Below are 12,109 nucleotides of genomic sequence, written 5' to 3'. Positions count from 1 at the left end.
GGACTGAGAGACACCAGTCAGTGTACAGATATCTCCCTGAGAGAGAGGGGACTGAGAGACACCAGTCAGTGTACAGATATCTCCCTGAGAGAGAGAGGGGACTGAGAGACACCAGTCAGTGTACAGATATCTCCCTGAGAGAGAGGGGACTGAGAGACACCAGTCAGTGTACAGATATCTCCCTGAGAGAGAGAGAGGACTGAGAGACACCAGTCAGTGTACAGATATCTCCCTGAGAGAGAGAGGGGACTGAGAGACACCAGTCAGTGTACAGATATCTCCCTGAGAGAGAGAGGGGACTGAGAGACACCAGTCAGTGTACAGATATCTCCCTGAGAGAGAGAGGGGACTGAGAGACACCAGTCAGTGTACAGATATCTCCCTGAGAGAGAGAGGGGACTGAGAGACACCAGTCAGTGTACAGATATCTCCCTGAGAGAGAGGGGACTGAGAGACACCAGTCAGTGTACAGATATCTCCCTGAGAGAGAGAGGGGACTGAGAGACACCAGTCAGTGTACAGATATCTCCCTGAGAGAGAGGGGACTGAGAGACACCAGTCAGTGTACAGATATCTCCCTGAGAGAGAGAGGGGACTGAGAGACACCAGTCAGTGTACAGATATCTCCCTGAGAGAGAGAGAGGGGACTGAGAGACATCAGTCAGTGTACAGATATCTCCCTGAGAGAGAGAGGGGACTGAGAGACACCAGTCAGTGTACAGATATCTCCCTGAGAGAGTGAGAGCGGGGACTGAGAGACACCAGTCAGTGTACAGATATCTCCCTGAGAGAGAGGGGACTGAGAGACACCAGTCAGTGTACAGATATCTCCCTGAGAGAGAGAGGGGACTGAGAGACCCCAGTCAGTGTACAGATATCTCCCCGAGAGAGAGAGGGGACTGAGAGACACCAGTCAGTGTACAGATATCTCCCCGAGAGAGAGAGGGGACTGAGAGACACCAGTCAGTGTACAGATATCTCCCTGAGAGAGAGGGGACTGAGAGACACCAGTCAGTGTACAGATATCTCCCTGAGAGAGAGGACTGAGAGACACCAGTCAGTGTACAGATATCTCCCTGAGAGAGAGAGGACTGAGAGACACCAGTCAGTGTACAGATATCTCCCTGAGAGAGAGAGAGGACTGAGAGACACCAGTCAGTGCACAGATATCTCCCTGAGAGAGAGAGGGGACTGAGAGACACCAGTCAGTGTACAGATATCTCCCTGAGAGAGAGAGGGGACTGAGAGACACCAGTCAGTGTACAGACATCTCCCTGAGAGAGAGGACTGAGAGACACCAGTCAGTGTACAGATATCTCCCTGAGAGAGAGAGGGGACTGAGAGACACCAGTCAGTGTACAGATATCTCGCTGAGAGAGAGAGGGGACTGAGAGACACCAGTCAGTGTACAGATATCTCCCTGAGAGAGAGGGGACTGAGAGACACCAGTCAGTGTACAGATATCTCCCTGAGAGAGAGAGAGGGGACTGAGAGACACCAGTCAGTGTACAGATATCTCCCTGAGAGAGAGAGGGGACTGAGAGACACCAGTCAGTGTACAGACATCTCCCTGAGAGAGAGGACTGAGAGACACCAGTCAGTGTACAGATATCTCCCTGAGAGAGAGAGAGGGGACTGAGAGACACCAGTCAGTGTACAGATATCTCACTGAGAGAGAGAGGGGACTGAGAGACACCAGTCAGTGTACAGATATCTCCCTGAGAGAGAGGGGGACTGAGAGACACCAGTCAGTGTACAGATATCTCCCTGAGAGAGAGGGGACTGAGAGACACCAGTCAGTGTACAGATATCTCCCTGAGAGAGAGGGGACTGAGAGACACCAGTCAGTGTACAGATATCTCCCTGAGAGAGAGATGGGACTGAGAGACACCAGTCAGTGTACAGATATCCCCCTGAGAGAGAGAGGACTGAGAGACACCAGTCAGTGTACAGATATCTCCCTGAGAGAGAGAGGGGACTGAGAGACACCAGTCAGTGTACAGATATCTCCCTGAGAGAGAGAGGGGACTGAGAGACACCAGTCAGTGTACAGATATCTCCCTGAGAGAGAGAGGGGACTGAGAGACACCAGTCAGTGTACAGATATCTCCCTGAGAGAGAGAGGGGACTGAGAGACACCAGTCAGTGTACAGATATCTCCCTGAGAGAGAGAGGGGACTGAGAGACACCAGTCAGTGTACAGATATCTCCCTGAGAGAGAGGGGACTGAGAGACACCAGTCAGTGTACAGATATCTCCCTGAGAGAGAGGGGACTGAGAGACACCAGTCAGTGTACAGATATCTCCCTGAGAGAGAGAGGACTGAGAGACACCAGTCAGTGTACAGATATCTCCCTGAGAGAGAGGGGACTGAGAGACACCAGTCAGTGTACAGATATCTCCCTGAGAGAGGGGGGGGGACTGAGAGACACCAGTCAGTGTACAGATATCTCCCTGAGAGAGAGAGAGGACTGAGAGACACCAGTCAGTGTACAGATATCTCCCTGAGAGAGAGGGGACTGAGAGACACCAGTCAGTGTACAGATATCTCCCTGAGAGAGAGGGGACTGAGAGACACCAGTCAGTGTACAGATATCTCCCTGAGAGAGAGAGGGGACTGAGAGACACCAGTCAGTGTACAGATATCACCCTGAGAGAGAGAGGGGACTGAGAGACACCAGTCAGTGTACAGATATCTCCCTGAGAGAGAGGGGACTGAGAGACACCAGTCAGTGTACAGATATCTCCCCGAGAGAGAGAGGGGACTGAGAGACACCAGTCAGTGTACAGATATCTCCCTGAGAGAGAGGGGGGACTGAGAGACACCAGTCAGTGTACAGATATCTCCCTGAGAGAGAGAGGGGACTGAGAGACACCAGTCAGTGTACAGATATCTCCCTGAGAGAGAGAGGGGACTGAGAGACACCAGTCAGTGTACAGATATCTCCCCGAGAGAGAGAGGGGACTGAGAGACACCAGTCAGTGTACAGATATCTCCCTGAGAGAGAGGGGGGACTGAGAGACACCAGTCAGTGTACAGATATCTCCCTGAGAGAGAGAGGGGACTGAGAGACACCAGTCAGTGTACAGATATCTCCCTGAGAGAGAGAGGGGACTGAGAGACACCAGTCAGTGTACAGATATCTCCCTGAGAGAGAGAGAGGGGACTGAGAGACACCAGTCAGTGTGCAGATATCTCCCTGAGAGAGAGGGGGGACTGAGAGACACCAGTCAGTACAGATATCTCCCTGAGAGAGAGAGGGGACAGAGAGACACCAGTCAGTGTACAGATATCTCCCTGAGAGAGAGAGAGACTGAGAGACACCAGTCAGTGTACAGATATCTCCCTGAGAGAGAGGGGACTGAGAGACACCAGTCAGTGTACAGATATCTCCCTGAGAGAGAGAGGGGACTGAGAGACACCAGTCAGTGTACAGATATCTCCCTGAGAGAGAGAGAGGACTGAGAGACACCAGTCAGTGTACAGATATCTCCCTGAGAGAGAGGGGACTGAGAGACACCAGTCAGTGTGCGGATATCTCGCTGCCGATTGCTGGTCCTCACCGATTAGCGGGATGGTTCCGTGTATGCGCCGGTCTTGTCCGAGGGCCTGGCCGAGGGGGATGTTTGCTGAGGCGAGGGTCTGGAATTCGGCTCCGAGGGCCAGGTGGAGTTCGAGTCTGGCCGAGGCGGACCGGAGGTGGCGGAGGAAGTGGACGCCCGGCCTCGCCGCGTACTGGCTGGTGAAGTTGTACAGGGGCCGGGGCCCCCTCACCACCGGCGTGGCCTCGGTCTCGAAGTCGTACACGGCGTAGGTGCAGAAGGTGGCGGGGTCGGCGTCGCACAGCCTCCCCAGGATCCCCGCCGTCAGCGTCGCCCGGTGGACGTGGAGCTCCAGCAGGCCGAGCCCAGCCCCCGGCCTGGCCGTCCCCTCCGACCTCTCACCTCGCTCGCACCGCCCTGGCCCGGGCGCCGTGTCCCGCTGCGGGGCTGGAGTCGGTCAGGCGGGGGGGGGGGGAGCGGGGGGAGGGAGTGGGGGGGAGGGGGGGGGGAGGGAGCGGGGGGAGGGAGTGGGGGGGAGGGGGAGGGAGTGGGGGGGAGGGAGTGGGGGGAGGGAGTGGGGGGGAGGGAGTGGTGGGGAGGGAGTGGGGGGGAGGGAGTGGGGGGAGGGAGTGGGGGGAGGGAGTGGGGGGGAGGGAGTGGGGGGGAGGGAGTGGGGGGGAGGGAGTGGGGGGGAGGGAGTGGGGGGGAGGGAGTGGGGGGGAGGGAGTGGGGGGAGGTAGTGGGGGGAGGGAGTGGGGGGCGAGGGAGTGGGGGGAGGGAGTGGGGGGAGGGGGAGGGAGTGGGGGGAGTGGGGCGGGGAGGGGGAGGGAGTTGGGGGAGTGGGGGGAGGGAGCCGGGGAGGAGTGAGTGAGGAGGGAGTGAGGAGCAGAGAGTCAGGGAGGAGGGAGGGGGAGGGGAAGAGGGGGTGGGGGAGGGAGTGGGGGGGAGGGAGTGGGGGGGAGGGAGTGGGGGGGAGGGGGAGGGAGTGGGGGGGAGGGGGAGGGAGTGGGGGGAGGGGGAGTGAGTGGGGGGGAGGGAGTGGGGGGAGGGGGAGGGAGTGGGGGGGAGGGAGTGGGGGGAGGGAGTGGGGGGGAGGGAGTGGGGGGGAGGAAGTGGGGGGGGAGGGAGTGGGGGGGGAGGGAGTGGGGGGAGGGAGTGGGGGGCGAGGGAGTGGGGGGAGGGAGTGGGGGGAGGGGGAGGGAGTGGGGGGAGTGGGGCGGGGAGGGGGAGGGAGTTGGGGGTGGGGGGAGTGAGCCGGGGAGGAGTGAGTGAGGAGGGAGTGAGGAGCAGAGAGTCAGGGAGGAGGGAGTGGAGGGAGGGGGAGGGGAAGAGGGGGTGGGGGAGGGAGTGGGGGGAGGGAGTGGGGGCAGGGGGAGGGAGTGGGGGGGAGGGAGTGGGGGAGGGGGTGGGGGGGGAGTGGGGGGGAGGGAGTGGGGGTGGGGAGGGAGCAGGGGGAGGGTGGGGGGAGGGGGAGGGAGTGGGGGGAGGGGAGGGAGTGGGGGGAGGGGGAGGGAGTGGGGGGAGGGGGAGGGGAAGAGGGGGAGGGGAGGGGAAGAGGGGGAGGGGAGTTTGGGGGAGGGAGTGGGGGGAGGGGGAGGTTGTGGGGGGAGGGAGTGGGGGAGAGGGAGTGGGGGGAGGGGGAGGGAGTGGGGGGGAAGGGAGCGGGGGGAGGGTGGGGGAGGGGGAGGGGAGGAGGGGGTGGGGGAGGGGAGTGTGGGGGAGGGGAGTGTGGGGGAGGGGAGTGTGGGGGAGGGGAGTGTGGGGAGGGGGAGGTTGTGGGGGGAGGGAGTGGGGGTGAGGGAGTGGGGGGGAGGGAGTGGGGGGAGGAGTGGGGGAGTGGGGGGGAGGGGTTGGGGGAGGGGGAGGGAGTGGGGGGAGGGAGTGGGAAGAGGGAGTGGGGGGAGGGAGTAGGAGGAGTGGGGGTGAGGGAGCGGGGGAGGAGGGAGTGAGGAGGGAGTGAGGAGCAGAGAGTCAGGGAGGGGGAGGGAGTGGGGGGGAGGGAGTGGGGGGAGGGGGAGGGAGTGGGGGGGAGGGAGTGGGGGGGAGGGAGTGGGGGGGAGGGAGTGGGGGGGAGGGAGTGGGGGGGAGGGAGTGGGGGGGAGGGGGAGGGATTGGGGGGGAGGGAGTGGTGGAGGGGGAGTGAGTGGGGGGAGGGAGTGGGGGGAGGGGAGGGAGTGGGGGGAGGGGGAGGGAGTGGGGGGAGGGGGAGGGAGTGGGGGGGAGGGGGAGGGAGTGGGGGGGAGGGGGAGGGAGTGGGAGTGGGGGAGGGGGAGGGAGTGGGGGGGAGGGAGTGAGGGGGAGGGTGGGGGGGAGGGAGTGGGGGAGGGGGAGGGAGTGGGGGGAGGGGGAGGGAGTGGGGGGGATGGAGTGGGGGGAGGGGGAGGGATTGGGGGGGAGGGAGTGGGGGGAGGGAGTGGGGGGAGGGAGTGGGGGGTGGGGGAGGGAGTTGGGGGAGGGGGAGGGAGTGGGATGGAGGGGGAGGGAGTGGGAGTGGGGGAGGGGGAGGGAGTGGGGGGAGGGAGTGGGGGGAGGGAGTGGGGGAGGGGGGAGTGAGTGGGGGGGAGGGAGTGGGGGAGGGGGAGTGAGTGGGGGGGGAGGGAATGGGGGGAGGGGGAGGGAGTGGGGGGAGGGAGTGGGGGGAGGGAGTGGGGGGAGGGGGAGGGAGTGGGGGGAGGGGAGGGAGTGGGAGTGGGGGGAGGGGGAGGGAATGGGGTAGACGGTGAGGGGGAGGGAGTGGGGGGGAGGGAGTGGGGGAGGGGGAGGGAGTGGGGGGGAGGGAGTGGGGGGGATGGAGTGGGGGGAGGGGGAGGGATTGGGGGGGAGGGAGTGGGGGGTGGGAGTTGGGGGAGGGGGAGGGAGTGGGGGGGAGGGAGTGGGGGAGGGAGTGGGGGGGAGGGGGAGGGAGTGGGGGAGGGGGTGGGAGTGGGGGGAGGGGGAGGGAGTGGGGGGATGGAGTGGGGGGAGGGAGTGGGAGTGGAGGAGGGGGAGGGAGTGGGAGTGGAGGAGGGGGAGGGAGTGGGGGGGAGGGAGTGAGGGGGAGGGAGTGGGGGGGAGGGAGTGGGGTGATTGGAGTGTGGGGGAGGGAGTGGGGGGAGGGGGAGGTTGTGGGGAGAGGGAGTGGGGGGAGTGGGGGGGAGTGAAGGGGAGGAGGAGTGGAGGAGGGGTGGGCGAGGGGGCAGAGTGGAGGAGGGGGTAGTAGGGGAGTGGGAGGAGGTGTGGGGGGGGAAGGGGGTGTGGGTGTGGGTGGGTGGGTGGTGGTGGTTGTGGGGGAGGGGGAGTGGGGTGGTGGGGGGGTTGGGGGTGGGGGGGTGGTGGGGGGGTGGGGGTGGGGGGGGTGGGGGTGGGGGGGTTGTGGGGGAGGGGGAGTGGGGTGGTGGGGGTGGGGGGAATGGGGAGGAGGGGTGGGGGGGTGGGATGGGGAAAAGAAACGTTCCGTGGTTACTTTCAATCGTAGATATCCCGGCAGACTCAAATACACAGCCCACTGCAGAACCAGCTAACCAGCTCCCTAACCAGCACCATAACCAGTTAACCACCACCCAAACCAGCGAACCAGCACCATAACTAGCTAACCAGCACCACAACCAGCTAACCAGCATCATAACTAGCCATCCAGCACCATAACCAGCTAACCAGCACCCCAACCAGCTAACAAGCACCATAACCAGCTAGCCAGCACCATAACCAGCTAACTAGCACACCAACCAGCACCATAACCAGCTAACTAGCACACCAACCAGCTAACCAGCACCATAACCACCTAACTAGCACACCAACCAGCTAACCAGCGGCATAACCAGCTAACTAGCACGCCAACCAGCTGACCAGCACCCCAACCAGCAAACCAGCACCATAACTAGCTAACCAGCACTCCAACCAGCTAACCAGCACCATAACCAGCCATCCAGCATCATAACTAGCTAACCAGCACCACAACCAGCTAACCAGCACCATAACCATCCACCCAGCACCATAACCAGCTAACTAGCATACCAACCAGCTAACCAGCACCCCAACCAGCTAACCAGCATCATAACCAGCCAGCCAGCACCATAACCAGCAACCAGCATCATAACCAGCCATCCAGCACCATAACCAGCTAACTAGCACACCAACCAGCTAACCAGCGCCATAACCAGCTAACTAGCACACCAACCAGCTAACCAGCACCCCAACCAGCTAACCAGCACCATAACCAGCCATCCAGCATCATAACTAGCTAACCAGCACCCCAACCAGCTAACCAGCACCATAACCAGCCACCCAGCACCATAATCAGCTAACTAGCATACCAACCAGCTAACCAGCACCCCAACCAGCTAACCAGCATCATAACCAGCCATCCAGCACCATAACCAGCAACCAGCATCATAACCAGCCATCCACCACCATAACCAGCTAACCAGCATCGTAACCAGCCATCCACCACCATAACCAGCAACCAGCATCATAACCAGCCAACCAGCTAACCAGCATCGTAACCAGCCATCCACCACCATAACCAGCAACCAGCATCATAATCAGCCATCCATAACCAGCTAACCAGCATCATAACCAGCCATCCACCACCATAACCAGCTAACGAGCACACTGTAACTACGTAAGTAGCATCAGAATGTTTACCATAACCATGTAACCATCACCAAAACCTGTTAAACCTGACTAGGACCAGCTAACCATCACCAAACCAGCTAACCATCACCAAAATCAGTTAACCATCACCAAAACCGGGTAACCATCACATAGACCAGCTAACCATCATCAAAACCAGCTAACCATCACAAAGACCAACTAACCATCATCAAAACCAGCTAACCATCACAAAGACCAGCTAACCATCACCACATCTAGCTAAACATCACCAAAACCAGGTAACCATCACCAAAACCAGCCAACCATCATCAAAACCAGCTAACCATCACAAAGACCAGCTAACCATCACCAAAAACAGCTCACCATCACCAAAACCAGCTAATCATCACCAGAACCAGCTCACCATCACCAAAACCAGCTAACCACCACCAAATCTAGCTAAACGCCACCAAAACCGGGTAACCATCACCAGAACCAGCTAACCATCATCAAAACCAGCTAACCATCACAAAGACCAGCTAACTATCACCAGAACCAGCTAATTATCACCAGAACCAGCTAAACTTCACCAAAACCAGCTAACCATCACCAGAACCAGCTAATTATCACCAGAACCAGCTAAACATCATCAAAACCAGCTAACCATCACCAAAACCAGCTAACCATCACCAGAACCAGCTAACCACCACCAAATCTAGCTAAACATCACCAAAACTGGGTAACCATCACCAGAACCAGCTAACCATCACCAAATCCAGATAACTATCACCAAATCTAGCTAAATGCCACCAAAACTGGGTAACAATCACCAGAACCAACTAACCATCACCAAAACCAGCTAACCATCACCAAAACCGGGTAACCATCACCAAAACCAGCTAACCATCACCACATCCAGCTAACCATCACCAAAACCAGCTAACCATCACCAAAACCGGGTAACCATCACAAAAACCAGCTAACCATCACCAAAACCAGCTAACCATCACCAAAACCAGCTAACCATCACCAAAACCGGGTAACCATCACAAAAACCAGCTAACCATCACCAAAACCAGCTAACCATCACAAGAACCAGCTAACCATCACCAAAACCGGGTAACCAATACAAAAACCAGCTAACCATCACCAAAACCAGCTAACCATCACCAAAACCGGGTAACCATAACAAAAACCAGCTAACCATCACCAAAACCAGCTAACCATCACCAAATCCAGCTAACCATCACCAAAACCGGGTAACCATCACCAGAACTAGCTAACCATCACCAAAACCGGGTAACCATCACAAAAACCAGCTAACCATCACCAAAACCAGCTAACCATCACCAAAACCGGGTAACCATAACAAAAACCAGCTAACCATCACCAAAACCAGCTAACCATCACCACATCCAGCTAACCATCACCAAAACCGGGTAACCATCGCAAAAACCAGCTAATAATCACCAAAACCAGCTCACCATCACCAAAACCGGGTAACCATCACCAGAACCAGCTAACCATCACCACATCCAGCTAACCATCACCAAAACCAGCTAAACATCACCAAAACCGGGTAACCATCACCAGAACCAGCTAACCATCACCAACCAGCTAACCATCACCAGAACCAGCTAACCATCACCAACCAGCTAACCATCACCAAAACCGGGTAACCATCACAAAAACCAGCTAACCATCACCAAAACCAGCTAACCATCACCACATCCAGCTAACCATCACCAAAACCGGGTAACCATCACCAGAACCAGCTAACCATCACCAGAACCAGCTAACCATCACCAAAACCGGGTAACCAATACAAAAACCAGCTAACCATCACCAAAACCAGCTAACCATCACCAAAACCGGGTAACCATCACAAAAACCAGCTAACCATCACCAAAACCAGCTAACCATCACCAAAACCGGGTAACCATCACCAGAACCAGCTAACCATCACCAAAACCGGGTAACCATCACAAAAACCAGCTAATAATCACCAAAACCAGCTCACCATCACCAAAACCGGGTAACCATCACCAGAACCAGCTAACCACCACCAAATCCAGCTAACCATCACCACATCCAGCTAACCATCACCAAAACCACCTAAACATCACCAAAACCGGGTAACCATCACCAAAACCAGCTAACCATCACCAAAACCGGGTAACCATCACAAAAACCAGCTAACCATCACCAAAACCAGCTAACCATCACCACATCCAGCTAACCATCACCAAAACCGGGTAACCATCACAAAAACCAGCTAATAATCACCAAAACCTGCTAACCATCACCAAAACCAGCTCACCATCACCAAAACCGGGTAACCATCACCAGAACCAGCTAACCACCACCAAATCCAGCTAACCATCACCACATCCAGCTAACCATCACCAAAACCACCTAAACATCACCAAAACGGGGTAACCATCACCAAAACCAGCTAACCATCACCAAAACCGGGTAACCATCACAAAAACCAGCTAACCATCACCAAAACCAGCTAACCATCACCACATCCAGCTAACCATCACCAAAACCGGGTAACCATCACAAAAACCAGCTAATAATCACCAAAACCAGCTAACCATCACCAAAACCAGCTCACCATCACCAAAACCGGGTAACCATCACCAGAACCAGCTAACCACCACCAAATCCAGCTAACCATCACCAAAACCGGGTAACAATCACCAAATCCAGCTAACCACCACCAAATCCAGCTAACCACCACCAAATCCAGCTAACCAGCAGCAGAACACTCCCTAAAACCAGCTAACCAGCAGCCAAACTCGCACTAAGACCAGGTAATGGTCACCAACTCCTGGTAACCTGCTCCAGAACCAGGTGACCATTGTAAAAACCCGAAACAGGAACCTCATCACATCCAGGTCACCACATTCAAAACCAGCAGAAAACCCCTCACCAGAACATGTAACTATGACCAGAACCAGGCAGCCATCACCAAAGCCCCTCAACAACCAGGTAACTATCACCAGAACAGGTCATTAAAACTGGGTGTTAATCCCCAAAAACATCACCGAGCCAATGCCAGAAACTGATCCTGACCAACTTAACCAGCAACAAATCCAGGTAACCATCCCCAAACAAGTAACCATCTCCAAACAATCACCAGGACTGTATAGAACCTTAGTTAGGCCACACTTGGAGTATAGAAAGATGTTACAAGTTACAGAGGGACATAGATAAGCTGCAGAGCTGGGCTGAGAGGTGGCAAATGGAGTTTAAAGTGTGAGGTGATTCACTTTGGAAGGAATAACAGGAATGCGGAATATTTGGCTAATGGTAAAGTTCTTGGAAGTGTGGATGAGCAGAGGGATCTAGGTGTCCATGTACATAGATCCCTGAAAGTTGCCACCCAGGTTGATAGGGTTGTGAAGAAGGCCTATGGAGTGTTGGCCTTTATTGGTAGAGGGATTGAGTTCCGGAGTCAGGAGGTCATGTTGCAGCTGTACAGAACTCTTGCTCGGCCGCATATGGAGTATTGCGTGCAGTTCTGGTCACCGCATTATCGGAAGGATGTGGAAGCATTGGAAAGGGTGCAGAGGAGATTTACCAGGATGTTGCCTGGTATGGAGTGAAGATCTTATGAGGAAAGGCTGAGGGACTTGAGGCTGTTTTCGTTAGAGAGAAGAAGATAAGAGGTGACTTAATTGAGGCATACAAGATGATCAGAGGATTGGATAGGGTGGACAGTGAGAGCCTTTTTCCTCGGATGGTGATGTCTAGCACGAGGGGACATAGCTTTAAATTGAGGGGAGATAGATAGAGGACAGATGTCAGAGGTAGGTTATTTACTCAGAGAGTAGTAAGGGTGTGGAATGCTCTGCCTGCAACAGTAGTGGACTCGCCAACACTAAGGGCATTCAAATGGTCATTGGATAGACATATGGACGATAAGGGAATAGTGTAGATGGGCTTTAGAGAGGTTTCACAGGTCGGCGCAACATCGAGGGCCGAA

The 12,109-nt window shown here is 56.5% G+C and overlaps 1 protein-coding gene across 1 annotated transcript in view; it reads right to left on the bottom strand.

Annotated features, from left to right (window-relative positions):
- The window catches only part of LOC140422581 (protein fantom-like), a 362,003-nt gene that overhangs the window by 163,710 nt on the left and 186,184 nt on the right, over nt 1-12,109 (bottom strand). The window contains exon 12 of the mRNA XM_072507588.1: nt 3,565-3,990. Within this exon, the coding sequence (XP_072363689.1) occupies nt 3,565-3,990 (426 nt within the window). The remainder of the gene's footprint in view (nt 1-3,564; nt 3,991-12,109) is intronic.

The sequence above is a fragment of the Scyliorhinus torazame genome, chromosome 5 (assembly GCF_047496885.1).
Source record: "Scyliorhinus torazame isolate Kashiwa2021f chromosome 5, sScyTor2.1, whole genome shotgun sequence".
Taxonomy (NCBI): Eukaryota; Metazoa; Chordata; class Chondrichthyes; order Carcharhiniformes; family Scyliorhinidae; genus Scyliorhinus; species Scyliorhinus torazame.
The sequence above is the reverse complement of the archived record's forward strand: the minus strand, read 5'-3'. Positions and strand labels throughout refer to the sequence as shown.